The sequence below is a fragment of the Neovison vison genome, chromosome 4 (assembly GCF_020171115.1).
Source record: "Neovison vison isolate M4711 chromosome 4, ASM_NN_V1, whole genome shotgun sequence".
Taxonomy (NCBI): Eukaryota; Metazoa; Chordata; class Mammalia; order Carnivora; family Mustelidae; genus Neogale; species Neogale vison.
The window spans coordinates 188,819,293-188,835,560 of record NC_058094.1 but is presented as its reverse complement, the minus strand read 5'-3'; the positions used below and the strand labels follow the sequence as shown (position 1 = coordinate 188,835,560).

The following is a 16,268-nucleotide window of genomic DNA, read 5'->3' as shown; positions in this document are numbered from 1 at the left end:
GACCAATGTTCCCCAGGAGTCATTAGGGGACATCTGCTGTGGATTGAATTGTGTCCCCCCCAGATTTACTTGTTGAAGTCCCAACTCCCTGTACCTCAGAATATGACAGCATAGGGCTTTTTAAAAAGTAATTAAGGTAAAGCAAGGTCATATGGGTGGGGCCCAAGTCATATGACTGGTAACCTTGTAAGAAAAGGAGATTAGGGCACAGACATTCACATACACAGAGGAAAGACCATGTGAGGACAAAGGAAGAAGACAGCCATCTACAAGCCAAGGAGAGAGGCCTCGGAAGAAACCAAACTTGCCCACACTTTCCTCCTGAAATTCCAGCCTCCAGAACTGTGAGAAAATAAATTTCTGTTGTTTAAGCCACCCACTCTGCAGTATTTATGGCAGCCTCAGCAGACTATGACAGCATCCCATAACCAAGATAAGGAACAAAGCTTAGGGGGTGAGGCCTTCTACCATATCAGAGACAGGGTCCTCAGTGACATTGCTGAATTGCTAGAGCAAATCAAGCCCAGGGATATTCTGCCACTGAACTTTGCAGGACAAAAGCAAAATTGTCTCCTTTCTTACGTTATTGTTTAAACTCTCACTTATAACCAAATACACCACCCACTGTACCTTTGGTACCTAGAACCATGCCTCATCAGCGTCGGTGCTTAATAATACTTACTGGAAGACTAAAGAAAGGAATAAATAAACAGCCATGTATGGGTTTGTAGAATGTTGACCTGGAAAGCCCAGTGAGGCAGCGAGGAACAGGGGAATGAGTCCACCGTCTAACTATATTCCACGGGTCATATTCCTTCTGTGAGCCAGAAGCTACATACTACCATTATGAAGCAACAGAGTTAATTCATAAAGGTGTCAGCTCTCATTAAAACACAAGCTGTTTGGTTATTAAACAACTTATCTAAAGATATAAAATATAAAAATTCCCCTCAATTTGTACAATTGGGAATTTTTGATTAGAGGCAAAGGATGATTACAACCAGATCACTCTAGCCTCTTAAGATCAACCAGATAACCTCTTCATTTTTAGAAACAGAGACACAAAGACTTAATGAGGGTAAGTGCATCTCCCAGGTCACACAGTGTGCTAATGATGGTGTGAAGGCAGGGAACAAAAAGAAATTAAAAAAAAAAAAAAACATTCCTAGGAGAAGAGTTTATTCTTTTTAGTTAAATTATTCACGGAGTGAAAGGACAATACCTTCTTTTCCTGCATAAGAGAAACTGACTCTTTTTATAAATACAGACCTTTTCTTTTCCGAGTAGGGAACAATGATGATATTGCATAGCGATTGTAGGAATTATCTAAATGAAAAGCATGTGTATTTATTCAGATGTTAGCCAATTAGTCAACTTTTGGTGGAATGAGTGAGTCATATAGTAGAGAGATTTTTGTGGCATTAAGTAAGTAGAAAAAAGCACACAAATGTCAGGGGAAAAAAAATCTTAACATTAAAAAAAAACTTTAGTTCAGGGAACACTTCAATTTTAAGCAGTGTGTTTTGTGCTCATTTGCATTTTAGGAACACTGACGATGTGGTATAAAAGGTGAAGGAGGAACCAATAAGACATTAGATAAGTTGCAAAAAAGGAAATACTGAGAAATTGACAGAAATGAAAAGCACTAGGTAATATAAAAATAGATATTTTGAAACTGATCACTGGAAAAGCAACTTTCAAGAGACTTTATTTTTATTTTTTAAAAGATTTTATTTATTTATTTGACAGACAGAGATCATAAGTAGGCAGAGAGGCAGGCAGAGAGAGAGGGGGAGGCAGGCTCCCTGCTGAGCAGAGAGCCTGATGCGGGGCTTGATCCCAGTGATCCTGGGATCAAGACCTGAGCAGGAGGCAGAGGCTTTAACCCACTGAGCCACCCAGGTGCCCCAAAATAACGTGAGTGCCTGGTTTAGCACTTTTTTTTTTTTCAATTTTGTTTATTTATTTGATGGAGAGAGAGATCACAAGCAGGCAGAGAGAAAGGGGGAAGCAGGCTCTCTGCTGAACAGAGAGCCCGATGTGGGGCTCAATCCTAAGACCCTGAGATCATGACCTGAGTCAAAGGCAGAGGCTTAACCCACTGAGCCATCCAGGCGCCCCTTCAAGAGACTTTAAAAATGATGAAAAGTAGAGGTAATTCTGCTAATAATGGAATCTAAATCAAATCAGTGATTAGGAAAAGCTTAAATAATCCTTCCCAATGTAAAGAAATAGTACCAAGATTTTAATGATGAGAAAGAAAAACCATGGTTACAGACATATGGATAATTAATGTTCCTGAACAAAAGATCAGAACAAATGGAAGATGATCAATATTCAGGCATAAACAAAATGAGCTAAGAAGTCGCTTTAATCTGCAGATCAAAAGAGCTTACTTGGCAAAGAGGAGAACTGATCAAACAGCCCAATAAATAGATATAAACTGTTAAAAGTATGAAACCACAAAGAAAAAAATCTAGAAACAAACAAAAATTTGATAACCCATAAAAGAAGAAAACTCTGGTTGATTTTTGTAGCATAAAGTGCCAGGAGTCAATGGAGCAACATCTATGGAGATCTGAGTTGTGAATTCAAGATTTCTACACCCAACTATATTGTCATTATTGTGGAGACAAGAGAAAGACTTTTTCATAAATGTCATAAATGAGACACCTATCCACACACCAATCTGGAAAGGAGAAGAAATTACCACTCAGGGTAGTTCAGACCTATAGTTGTGAGTTGTGTAGTTGTGATCTGTACCAAACAGAGGGATCAAGAATGAGGAAGCCAACTGCTGGTGAGCCTGGAACAGTCCAACACAGAAGTACTTATTGATAGTTATTGCAAGCATTGACATAAAGCAGAAGACAAAGACCATAAGATATTTTTAATGGAACTTTCTATTAAAATACTTGGTCTAGTGTTTGACAAATAAATGCAATAAAAATAAAATAGATGAACTTAGTCTTAATATCACATAAATAAAATTTAGAGATAAATGGATAAATGAAACTAGAAGGATTAAGTGTGTGTAACATTCAGCACACAAACCTGTATTAAAGATACACTAGTTTGGATCCTTTAGGATCCAAATAACAAAATGTTGAAATTTATAAAATAAATACTGATTAAAAAATACTGTGAGAAAATGAGGGAAAGTATGAAAGTCTGTAACAGCACTTTTAGTCACCCATGATGTATCAAATAGGCAAGAAATACATGAAAATAGAGAATATTTGAAGACTATAATTAATAAGGCAAATTCAAAAAAGTAAGCACAAAGTAGGGACTGAATTTACAAATGGACAATGATCAGACTATATATAAAAATAGAACTCTGACCCACAGCCTGCAACAACCAACCTAGGAAACCAACATATGACCTGTAGCAACCACAAGTCCAAACAATACCTACGGTAGTAATCCACTCCAAGTAGCCAGGACTTGATTGGTAACTGACAACTGTTCTAATTTTTGACCCTGTTTCCAACTTAGGACCAAGCAGAGGAAGTCAAATCCTCACAGCTAACCACAGAGGACGGCATGCTTCTAGTTAGCCTGCCTATGGCTTCCCTTGCCAGTAGCCTCCTATGGAGCTTCCCTGTTTTATATTATAAAACTTTCCTGCCGTCCTGTCCATCTCTGAGTGGTTGCCAACAGAAATGATGGTGGTGGACTTCCCTGTTACAGCCAACTCTGAATAAACAATTGTTGCTTGTTCTCATTTGGGTGGCTTTTTCTTATTCCCACATTAATTCTTATATCTTCTTTTTAAATATCTACTAAATATATTTTTTTAAAGATTTTATTTATTTATTTATTTGACAGAGAAAGACACAGCAAGAGAGGGAACAAAGCAGGGGGAGTGGGAGAGGGAGAAGCAGGCTTCCCGTTGAGCAGAGAGCAGGAGGTGGGGCTCGATCCCGGGGACCCTGGGATCATAACCTGAGACAAAGGCAGATGCTAAATGACTGAGCTACAGAGGTGCCCCCATTAACTATTTTTCAAAATAAGTGATTACATGTGAGACCTCAAAAATACTCTTAATAAACTGCAAAATCAGGAATCCTTCCAAAAATGTTCTTTGACTGCAAGGCCACAACATTCAATATGATTTACGAAATGTTAAAGAAGGGGAGCCTGGGTGGCTCAGTGGGTTAAGCCCCTGTCTTCAGCTCAGGTCATGATCCCAGGGTCCTGGGATCGAGCCCCACATCGGGCTCTCTGCTCAGCCGGGAGCCTGCTTCCCCCTGTCTCTCTGCCTACTTGTGATCTCTCTCTCTGTCAAATAAATACATTAAATCTTAAAAAAAAAAAAACAGTAACATTGTATCATATATATATTTATGAATACAGAAAAAATTCATATTGCTAATGTTTTCATTATGAATGAGTATTACAAGTAATGTCATCAAGAGGGCAATACACATCATTCCTGATTGCCCCCTCACAAGACCAACTAGTAAGACCGTAGACAAGACAAGATCATGTAGCCCTCGGCTGGACCACAGGAACCAAGAAGGACTGCATCAGAAAGGTAAGAGGAGTAGCTGTATCCTGACTGCATCACCCCTCACCCAGGCAGGCATGGTGTCACACCAATGCCTCAGTTTCTCTAGTGGGGGAAAAAAGATTACTGGAGAAATCTGCAAAGCTTGACTATTGGGGATCAAGTCCAAACAGAAATCCCAAATATATTAATATCATACAATTCAATAGCCAAAAAGAAATAATCCACTTAAATAATGGACATAGGACCTGAAGAGCTATTTTTTTCAAAGAATGTATTGAGGTGGTCAATAGGTTCATGAAAAGGTATTCGACATCACTGATTATCAGGGAAACTCACACCACAATGAGATCCCCCCTCACATATGTTAAAATGGCTATTATCAAAAAAAAGAGAAGAGATAACACGTGCTGGTAGGGATATGGAGAAAAGAGAATCCGTGTACACTGTTGGTGGGAATGCTAATTGGTATAGCCACTCTGGGAAGCACTATGGCGATTCCTCAAAAAATTAAAAATAGAGCAACTCTATGATCCAGTAATTCCACTCCTGGGTATATATTCAAAGGAAATGAAATCTCTATCTTCAAAAGATATCTTTACCCCCACACTCATAATAGCCAAGACATGGAAACAAACTGTGTTCATTAACAAATGATTGGTGTATATGTATGTATGTAGGTTTTTGAAAGTTCTTAGCGCAGGCAAATTGTAACTGTATGAGGTGCTGAATGTTAACGAAATTTATTGTGGTAATCATTCTGCAATACATACATATACTATATCATTACTTTGTCCACCTTAAGCTTACACATATGTCAATTTTATATCAATGAAGTTGAAAAAAAATTTTAAAGTAAACAATTAGCAGAACTAAAATAAATAAATGAATTAAGTATGCAACCCACAAACCCAGAAAAAGACTGAAGGAAAGGGGCATAAGAAAGTTGTGGCAAGTTCCATATTTGGCCTGGGACAACTCAACACTCCTGATCTCACCTCTCTTGCTGAAACTCTCAATTTTCTCTGCTGTCACATAATTAACAGGAGAGTTTTGAAGGTGGAGAATTCCTTAGTTCATCAGTAAATTGCTCTCCAAGAAGTGCTTTGAGATAAAGCGAATTTTCTTTACTAATACGAGAAGATTTGGTCCAATCAGAAAAAGGAAGTTATCTGAATGTGTGCCAAAAAACATGTTTTCTATCTTTCCTTTGTTGAACACTCAACGGAGTTATTCTCATTAGCTCCTTCTTCCTTATTGCATTTGAATAAAACAGACAAGTCAGTCTTGAAGATGATAAATGACTAATAAATTTTAATTGGCACTTTAGCTCATAAAATATAAACAGTCATTAAATTCATCCAGAAAATTGTTAGAATGGAAGTACTAAAAATTGCAGAATGTGCCAAAATAGCAGCTTCAATATCTTCGGTTTCCTTCCATTCTTAAGACTAATCTTATAATCAAAAATCCTAATGGAATATATAGAGAAGAATTAGTTAAGATTTTTTTGGAAAGGCTCAGAAATGTGGAGAAGTAAGTTAAAACATATGAAGACAGACACACAGATAAAGGTACTAGTATTGAGAGCCCAGAAAAAAGACCCCCACCATGTATGTAGGGTCCATTAACCCATGATAAAGAAGGTGAGAATAAGCAATGGGGAATAAGCAGTCTCTTCAGTGAATGGTGCTGGGAAAACTGGACAGCTACATGCAAAAGAATGAAACTGTCCACTATCTTATACCATATATAAAAATAAATTCAAAATGGATTAAAAACCCAATGTAAGACAAACCATAAAACTTTTAGAAGAAAATATAGGCAGGAAGCTCTTTGACATCAGTCTTAGCAAAATTTTTTTGGACCAGTATTCTCAGGCAGGAGTAACAAACACTAAAATAAAACAGAAATACGTCAAGCTGGAAAGCTTTTGCACAGCAAAGGAAGCCACTAACAAAACAAAGGCAACCTACTGAATGGAAGAAGATATTCACAATTGATATATCTGATACACAGTTACTATGCAAAATATATGGCGAACTTCCACAATTTAACATCAAAACTGACAAACGACCCAATGAGAAAATGACAGAGGACGTGAATAGACATTTTTCAAAGAAGACATCCAGATGGCCAACAGGCACATGAAAAGATGCTCAACATCACTCATCATCAGGGAAATGCAAGTCAAAACCAAAAAGAGGTATCACTTCACACCTGTCAGACTGGCTATTATCAAAAAGACAAAAAAATAAGTGTTCATGAGGATGTAGAGAAAAGGGAACCCTTGTGCATTGTTGGTGGGGGTGCAGACTGGTTCAGCCACTGTGTAGACAGTATGGAGGTTCCTCAAAAATGTCAAATAGAATTTTCATATGATCCAGGAATCCCAGTACTGGGTATCACCCAAAGAGTATGAAAACCCTAATTTGAGAAAATATGTGCACCTGTATGTTTTTTTACAGCATTATTTTCAGTAGCCAGATCATGGAAGCAACCCAACCCAAGTGTCCATTGATGGATGAATGGATAAAGATCACACACACACACACGAAAATTACTCAGCCACAAAAAAAAAAAAAGAACATACCTAGAGGGTATTATGCTAAGTGAAAGATATCAGGCAAAAAGATAAATACCTCAATTATTTCACTTACATGTGGAATCTAAAAAACCAAAACAAACAAAACAAAATAGAAACAGACTCATACATACCAGAAACAAACTGTCAGTTGCCACAGTGGGGAGGATTTAGGGGTTGACAAAATAGGTGAAGGGGATTAAGAGGTACAAACTTCCAGTTTTAAAATAAAGAAGTCACGGGGATGTAAAGTATAGCACAAGGAATATAATCAATAATGTTGTAATAACTTCGTATGGTGACAGTTGATAACCAGATGTACAGTGGGGACCTTTTTGTACTGTGTAAAAATATCAAATAATTATGATGTACACCTGAAAATAATAAGATATTATATGTCACTTATACTCCAATTAAAAAAAACACACAGATGCAAAATTAAAACACTTGCTCCATTCAAATGCTCTGGTAAATGATGTGTTCTTTGTTTTCACAAATATGTGAGTGCTGCTGTAGTCATTATGGAAGAAACAGATAAATTAGTTTTCTTCTCCAATACACTGGCTAAGGTTTTAACCTTAAAACATATGAAGACAGACACACAGATAAAGGTACTAGTAAAAGAAAATTTAAAATTTTCATTTTTAAATAAGCAAATTATACCTGAATAGGTGCATAAGTATAAGAGATGAACAGAGAGAACCCCTGCCTCAAGGAACTTGTTATGACTAACTCTTATAAGCCAGCAAAGTTGTTGTTTTCAGGGACCTTTTAAAATAAGGATCAGTGTGGATCTATGCTGGTGGCATCTAGAGCTTTTGTCTCATGATATTTCCCATCGTCTTTTAGTCCTGGGGGACCTAAAAGGACAAGAGCGAATTTGAAAGCCACAGAAGTATCTTTCTTTAATGCAGTAATCCCACTTCTATAAACAATCCTAAATAAATAAATGCTCATAAGATTTAATAGTAAGGATAGTCATTGCAGGATTGCTATAACAGCCAAAACTCTGGCGGAGGCATGTAAACAGTGAACAACAGGAGTTTATCTAATTTATGGGACAAAGAGTGTGCCAAGATAAAAAGTCAGAAGACCCCATGACCCTCTGGAGGAAGCATTCTCAAAGGAGGGGAATAGTTAGTCAAACAGATTCATTGTTTAAATTTCTCAGTTCTCTATGGAAATTGAAGTATGGAAAACAAGATATGCCGGAGACTGCTACTCATTCTACCTCAGGAAAAGAACTCTGGGTTTCTTCTGGCGAAAGAACCCAGGTTAGAAATAAAGAAAAACATTTCCCTGTTTTTTCTTCAGTTAGAGATAGCTAATGAAACACAAGCAAAAATTAATGGGTGGGAATTCTAGGAATGTTAGTTAGGAGGAGGACAGATAGCTGGCATGGGCTTCTCTTGTCTTTCCTTCCCCTTCCTTCCTATTGACTAGAATTTGGGCATGATGGGCAGGAGTTCTGGCAGCCATTTTGAACCAAGAGCCTTCCATATGATGAACTGACCTTGAGGATGGAAGTCCTTGAGGATGGAATATGGTTCCCCAGTGATAAGCAAACACAATAGGAGCCCCGGACTACCTGCTTTAAGAATTCTTTACATAAGGAAAAACAAATCCTTATAAACTTAGACCACCATTATCTGGATTTTATGGTTGTGCAACTGAATCTAATTTCCACTGACTTACTCACTAAAGAAATAAAAGACCAAATAGAAATCAGAATGTTCCTCAAAGAATCACTCAAAACTACTGGTCTATAAGTAGAAGGCTATTCTCAACCTCAACCTCAATATTTCCTGATGGAAATTATTTAATAAAGGGCATTCATATTGCCTTTCCCAGTAATAACTGTTAGCACATATTTTTCTCCTTCAAAAAACGCCAGGTGAAACGTTTCAGAATTTAGTTTTCCAAATATTTGTGGCACTGATGATGTCAGTTGAAGCTGATGATTAAAAATATGCTTATATGAAAATATTTGGTCATCCTTCAAAGCAACACTTGGGACCCAGAGCACACTTGAGCTAAGAACACTGTCCTGAATAAAAGACAGAGCAGCTGAGGGTTTGCAGTGAACTTCAGGTCTTTTGGAGAACTTTTTGTTCTTTTGGCAAGTGACTCAAATGATTTTTAAATTAATCAGTTCCTTCATTTCATTTCAGTGAATGAAACAGCCATAGTGGTAGCATTGACAGCTAGTGTTTATTGAGCAATTACTATGCGTCTCATACTGTATTAAGCACTTTGTTGATTTTATCTCATTTACTGCTCTCCACAACTCTGAGAAGCATCCCCACTTTTTGGGTTAGGAAACTGATATTCAGACAAATTGTCTTTTCCAAAGGCTCAGAGCTAGGCCATACAATTGTTGAGATTCATACTCAAGTCTGGATAACCTGAAACACTGGTAAAGCAAAATGTTCATCCAAAGAGGTGAGTTTGTGGCAAGTTTTATGTGCTTGAAGAGGGATTTTAATACAGTGGCTGATAGAATATGCTTTGAAAAGACCATAAATCTCCATTCAGAATGTTGATTAAAATGATCTAGCCCTTCCTAAACTTTGGAACCATGACGTTTGGCTTGCCTTTATGTAAATCCTGAGGTTCCGCAAAGGATCTGAAAGGCAGCTATGCTAACCACTATACCACCGACGCTCTGGCTCCGCAAAGGATTTGAAGTAGACAAGTTTAAATGAGTGAAATGCGTCTGACTCCTTCCCACTCCTTGTCATCCGTGGCCCCCAAAACCCTTCGCTTCTACAAGCTCTCAGATTTTCATTCCATACTGAGAAGGAACAAGCAAAGTGAAGTGTGTGATAAGTTTTCAGAGTATTTTTATTTTAACAGGCTCCAAGAAATGCTTATGTTGTGACAGACATTTCAGGCATTATCAACAGATTTGCGAGGCATTGCGATGGGACAGGAGGATTCCTGGCATCCCATCCTGCATGGGCAGTTTTGACTAGTACCAATGCTGGGGCTCACGATACAGACTAGAAATCCAGCCAGCTGGTCAACTACAAAAAATTTTTTTTAAAGATTTTATTTATTTATTTGACAGACAGAGATCATAAGTAGGCAGAGAGGCAGACAGAGAGAGGAGGAAGCAGGCCCCCTGCAGAGCAGAGAGCCTGAAGCGGGGCTCGATCCAAGGACTCTGGGATCATGACCTGAGTTGAAGCCAGAGGTTTTAACCCACTGAGCCACCCAGGCATCCCCAACTACAAATATTTTTAACTGAACCACAAGCCCTTTCAAAATTGAAGTATGTATTCAGCTCTTATATTCTCCTACCTCTAGTGACTCCTATGCTCTTACTCCATCAGTTCCCCTCATTTATTAAATACACTGGGACTAAGCTCTCAAATTTGCTCCATCTAACCAGACTCACATTGTCCTGAGGTCTTGCAGTCTGTCCGCAGACCACTCACCCACACATAGGTCCCTCAGGGATGCCCGATCTGTAACAATTAAAAGCTCATGACTTGGGGGGGGGGAGAAAAAAAAACTGCCTCGGTTTGAATATCTGGTCTACCTCTTTACTGTATGACCTAGGGCAAGGTCTGAATCTCTTTGAACCTTAATTTTCATGTCTGTAAAAAGGGTAAGATTAGGGCAGGGTTATGTCATAGGACTACTGTGAGGATTAAATAAAAAAATCTACACAAAACATTTAGCACAGAGCCTGATATATGATAAGCATTTAATAGAATTTAGCTTCCATTATGGAGACCTTGTTTACTAATGACTTTCCATGTGACTCTACTTTGGCTCCCTGTTACTAGGGGCACACTGAGTTAGTTACACAATCTCTGCAACATTCACCTGAGAATATCTTGGGTGTTGAACACATACTCCCTTCTTTCCAGCTCTTTTATTCGGCAACCATCACTAAACCCACTTTACCACTGTGTGGCGACTCTCATTCCTTGACTCTCCAACATCTTTCTTTTTTTCCCACCTGCCTGTTTTCATTTCTTTCTTTAGTCATAGTCTCTTTATTCATAGTGGTCCAACATTTGTGTCATCCTCATGACAAGAAATTCGACTTCCTTGCTGTACTGTGTTCCCAGGTTACCAGCAAAACCTGGCCACGGGTTAGTATTGCAATTCTCATTCTTATACATTGGGATTTTCACCGTAAACTACTAAAGGGCAATGGTGGCCTGAACCAAGCTAGCACCACAGAGGATGTGCTCAAGGATTTGCTGACCATCTTAGCAAGGCGTCCAAACTCTTGTTTATGGCTACCCCTCATTTCTTTCACCTAGGTCCTCCAACCCCACATACTATGTTCTTCCCTCAAATCACTTGTAATCTTTTGATGCACCTAGATTTTTCCCTCTGTTATTACCTGCTTGTGTCTCACCAAAATTCGTCATGTTAAAGCCCCAACTCCCAAAGTGACTCTATGTGCAGATAGGGCCTTTATGGAAGTGGATGATCATAAGTGTAAGGCCTGATCAGACAGGATTAACAGCTTTATTAGGAGACACTAGAGAACTTGCTTTCTCTCTCTCCATGTGAGGACAGAGCGAGAAGGCAGCCCTCTGCAAGGCAGGAAGAGTGATCTCACCAGAACCTGACCCCGCTGGCGCCCCATCTCACATTCCCAGCCTCCCGAGCTCTGGGATATAAATGTGTGTTAAGCCCCCCAGTCTGTGGTATTTTGTTATGGCGCACTGAGCAGACTAAGATATGATGCCAAGAGAAAAACACCTATAAAATTATAGCTGTATTTATGCAAATGTCTTGGTATCACAGGGACACACTAATAATAGCAGCATGTTTATGTGAGAACAACTCATTCATGCTGAGTTTAAGCCAGCAGCCTCTGTTTTAATATCACCCTGATAGGGCCCCAGTGTCTTGTCAGTGATTTTCCCTCATATCAAGAAGCCTGAGACATACTCCTCTGATGGAGGAATTTTAATGATAAGCAGATATGAGGATGTGCTGCTCTTGACTTTTCTCCTTAATCTTAGTGGTCATCTGATAATCATGTAGACTGGGTTATATGGGTTGGGCTTAATACCATTAGGAAATTTCCTTTATATTTTCATTGCGTTATTGTTGCTCCTGAGGCATATAATGTTTCAATTTTTTGGTTTTAATAGTTCAATATAATGGTCTATAATTCTCAAATTACAATAAGGGAAACTGGAGAAGAAAGTCCTAACATAACATCTTTTTTTTTTCTCAAGGGAATGCATTTTAAAACATTGACAAACATGCAGTTTTTTTAAACCATTATAAATGATAAGCTCCCTACCCTTGCTCTCACTCTCCCCAACTACACCTAAAAAGCTTACTATTCCCATCACATATATTTTCTAAAGATTTTATTTATTTATTTGAGAGAGAGAGAGCACGTGCGCACACACGCAGGCATGCAAACATGTTAGGGGGAGGGGGAGAGGGAGAAGCCGACCCCCAGCTAGGGAGGGAGCCATATGTGGGGCGTGATACCCGGACCCTGGGGTCATGACCTGAATCGAAGGCAGATGAATAACCAACTGAGCCACCCAGGTCCCCCTCCCTTCACATATTGAGAGTGGGATTCATAACATGGGGTGGACTAGAATTTTATCATAGCAGAAGCTTTCAGAATTTTGACTTTAAGATTTTATATATCAGCAGCTATAAATCGGGGGGCCCTTAGGCCAAATCTGTCTTGCTTGTGTGGTTTGTTTGATCAGCATAATGTTTAAGAAGAATTGAGTTTGAATGCCTGTTGGTGGGGTACGCTTCCTCTACTTGCCCTGGGGGTCCATCTTCACCTGTCCTTTCCCTGGGTTCTTTCACATAGTTACTCCTGAAGGCATTTGAGTTGGCAGTTCTACTCCAAATTGAGGTGCTGTGTTTTGTAAATAAACCTTTTTATTGACATAAACTACATAAAGTACACAAATCATGAGCATATAATTTGGTGAATTATCACAAAGGGAACACATCCATGTAATTACCATCAACAACAACAAAAAACATTATTAGCACTAGAATCCTCCTGTCTTTATTTTTCTCCCTTCTAAACCAAATGGGCATCAGTGCTTTAAGAAGCACCGCGAATATCTGGATTTCTGATATACATATGATATACATATATAGCTTCCTCAGCTGACTTTTGGTTTGTGTTTCCTTGTCTTATTATTTTTTATCTTTTTAAAAAAAGATTTTATTTATTTGTTTGACAGAGAAAGCGAGAGAGCACAGCAGGCCGAGCAGCAAAGGGAGAGGGAGAAGAAGGCTCCCCACTGAGCAGGGAGCCCAATGTAGAGTTCGATCCCAGGACCCTGAGATCATGACCTGAGCCAAAATCAAGAGTTGGATGCTCAACCTACTGAGCCATCCAGGTGCCCCGAGATTGTGTTTTCCTTTTGAACATGACCTCTACCAATTTAGGCTCGACCCATCTCTGTGAGAGTTTTTATTTCACAGACCATTTTTAAACTTGAGAATATTTCACCATTCCCTCTCTAAGTGTGATCCATTCACACTTCAACTGTACTGGACATTCCCCAAATCCACATTTAAGCATCTTGATCCCTGATATTATCTTATGTCCTTATATCATGCCCACCAGTGGTATTACATATCACTTGTATTTCAAAAACAATGTCCACAGCCTTAAATCTGCAAAATACTTGAGACTTCACATTTATTATTGAACAGAGGTAATTCTGGTCCATTTGCTGGGATGTATTCTTTAAGCTCATAGCATGGTGTAATATCGTACTTTCACCTCAGTGAACTGTAGAGGCTGTTGTGTAAAGGAAGGGTGGAACCCTAGAGCAGCCCTTGGTGGCACTGAAAATAGCATTTTTTTTTAAATTTATTTATTTGACAGAGAGAGATCACAAGTAGGCAGAGAGGCAGGCAGAGGGAGAGAGAGGAGGAAGCAGGCTCCCTGCTGAGCAGAGAGCCCGATGTGGGACTCGATCCCAGGACCCTGAGATCATGACCCGAGCCGAAGGCAGCGGCCCAACCCACTGAGCCACCAAGGCGCCCTGAAAATAGCATTTTTAAGTGTGCTATATAGAAAGTTATTTTTATAATGGAATCTTATGTATATATAAATGTGTTAAACTTGCTGAAAAAAAAAAAACTCCATATATGGGTTTTTGTATCCCTATAGAAATTACTCTCAAACTCACTGATGCCTTTTGGACTTGATAGTATGCTATTTCTATTGGTAGAATAATTAAAAGCGAGGAGCCACAGGAATTTTGCACACAGCTTATTCTCTCCCACTTGCATAGTTACTCACCTGTGATAGCCAGCTGAGTCACAAAGAAAGTCATTCTTGACTTCCTCTTCCTCCTCCACGTAGAGAAGAGCACCATGGAGTTTCCGACAATGGTGAAAACAAACAGGACCCATAGAGTTATCAGCTGCTCAGTCTGTGAGAAAAAAAGCAACACAAAACCAGTGTCCTGGTGAGAACCAGGGTACTTTACAGAACACCAGGCTCAGTCTTCACTACTGGAATGTCTTCCTCCTAGTCTCAAATCCTTATGTCTCAAAGCTCTACTCTTAAGAGAACAGAGACACAGTGGTCCTTATTTACAATGACGGCAGTGTAAACTGATGCAACCTTTAAAAAAGATCTATTTGGAAATATATGTCAAGGGACAAAAGAATGTACCTATATTCTTTGGCCAAGCAGTTGTTTAAGACTACAGGAAAGAATTCAGGGTGTGAAAAAGAATACTACAGTAGCAAAGATGCAGATATTTATCATAAGAATAAATTGGAAATTGCTTAAAGATAACAAGATAGTTGGGGCATCTGGGTGGCTCAGTGGGTTAAAGCCTCTGCCTTCGCTTCAGGTCATGATCCCAGGGTCCTGGAATCGAGCCCCGCATAGGGCTGTCTGCTCAGTGGGGAGCTTGTTTCCCTTCTTCTCTCTCGCCTGCCTCTCTGCCTACTTGTGATCTCTGTCTGTCCAATAAATAAATAAAATCTTAAAAAAAAAAGATAACAAGATAGTTAAGTAAATAAAGCACTTCAATTCAGTGAACTATTATGTGGCTATTAACAATAGCAACCATGAAGATTATGTAGTGACATTAAGCATGCTTATACTATAACAGTAAGTGAAAAAACATGTTAAAATTGTATATTAGGTATGATTATAACTGCAAAATTAATACAAGTAGAGAAAGACTGAAGTATACTAAAGTGCTAAGATTGGTTATTTAAGGATAATATGATTATGGGTTATCCTATTCTTTTTCTTTTGACAGAATTTTATAATATAGTAATACTAAAGTTTCACTGAGTAAATAGTAAATAATGAGGGGAAAAAAGCAAGAATGCCACTCATTTAAAATGCCAAGTCCTTTGTGAGAAGTTTTCCACAATTCCTTCCACAATTCCCTCTGTTTAAAATCCATGGGCAGAGGTCCAGGGTGCTAGGACAGGCTGGAAAAAGGAAAAAAGCAGAGTAAGGCCATGGCCATGAAGAGCTTGGGATCAGGAGATCCGGGGGCAAGCGTGAAACAAAAGCCAAAACACAGTAGCCTCAACGGTCTGGGCAGAATGCTGGTAAGAATGCACAAGTCTAATGTTGGCATGTGAAGTGCTTCTCTTACTTGGTGGAGATAAGAATAGCCCGTTGTGATGGTAACAGTTCATGTGTCAACTTGGCTAAGGGATAATGACCACTTGCTTGGCCAAACAGGAGTGCAAGATGTTACTCTGAAGGTATTTTGCAGATGTGACTAATATCTACATTCAACTTCGGTTTAAATACACCAGGTAACCCTCAATAATATGGGTGGGACTCATCCAATAAGTTGGAAGCCTTAAGAGCAAAAGCTGAGGTTTCCCAGCAAGAATTCCTTGAGAAACATGGGAATCATGCTTGAATTTCCAGCTGGCTGCTCCTTTGTGAATTTCAGACTTGCCAGTCCCAAAATCACTTGAGCAACTTTCTTAAAATTAATCTCTCTCTCCCTGTCTCCCTCTCTTTGTCTCTGTCTCTATATTTCTACTGACTATGTTTTCTGTGGAGAATCTCAATATACTCTTTAATATCTGAGACATCACAGTAGCACTTTTTCTTATATTAAATTAATTTTAAGTTATGCAATAACAGATACACGAATTCTTCTCTAAAACCTGTAACAATTCAGGGGGTCCTGGCGGACTCAGTTGGTA

General features: G+C 38.9%; 1 protein-coding gene across 2 annotated transcripts in view; it reads right to left on the bottom strand.

Moving 5' to 3' along the window:
- Positions 1–16,268, bottom strand: part of NPSR1 (neuropeptide S receptor 1) — a 145,170-nt gene that overhangs the window by 102,781 nt on the left and 26,121 nt on the right. For both annotated transcript variants that reach the window (XM_044244572.1, XM_044244573.1), the window contains exon 2: positions 14,374–14,506. In XM_044244572.1, the coding sequence (XP_044100507.1) occupies positions 14,374–14,506 (133 nt within the window). The remainder of the gene's footprint in view (positions 1–14,373; positions 14,507–16,268) is intronic.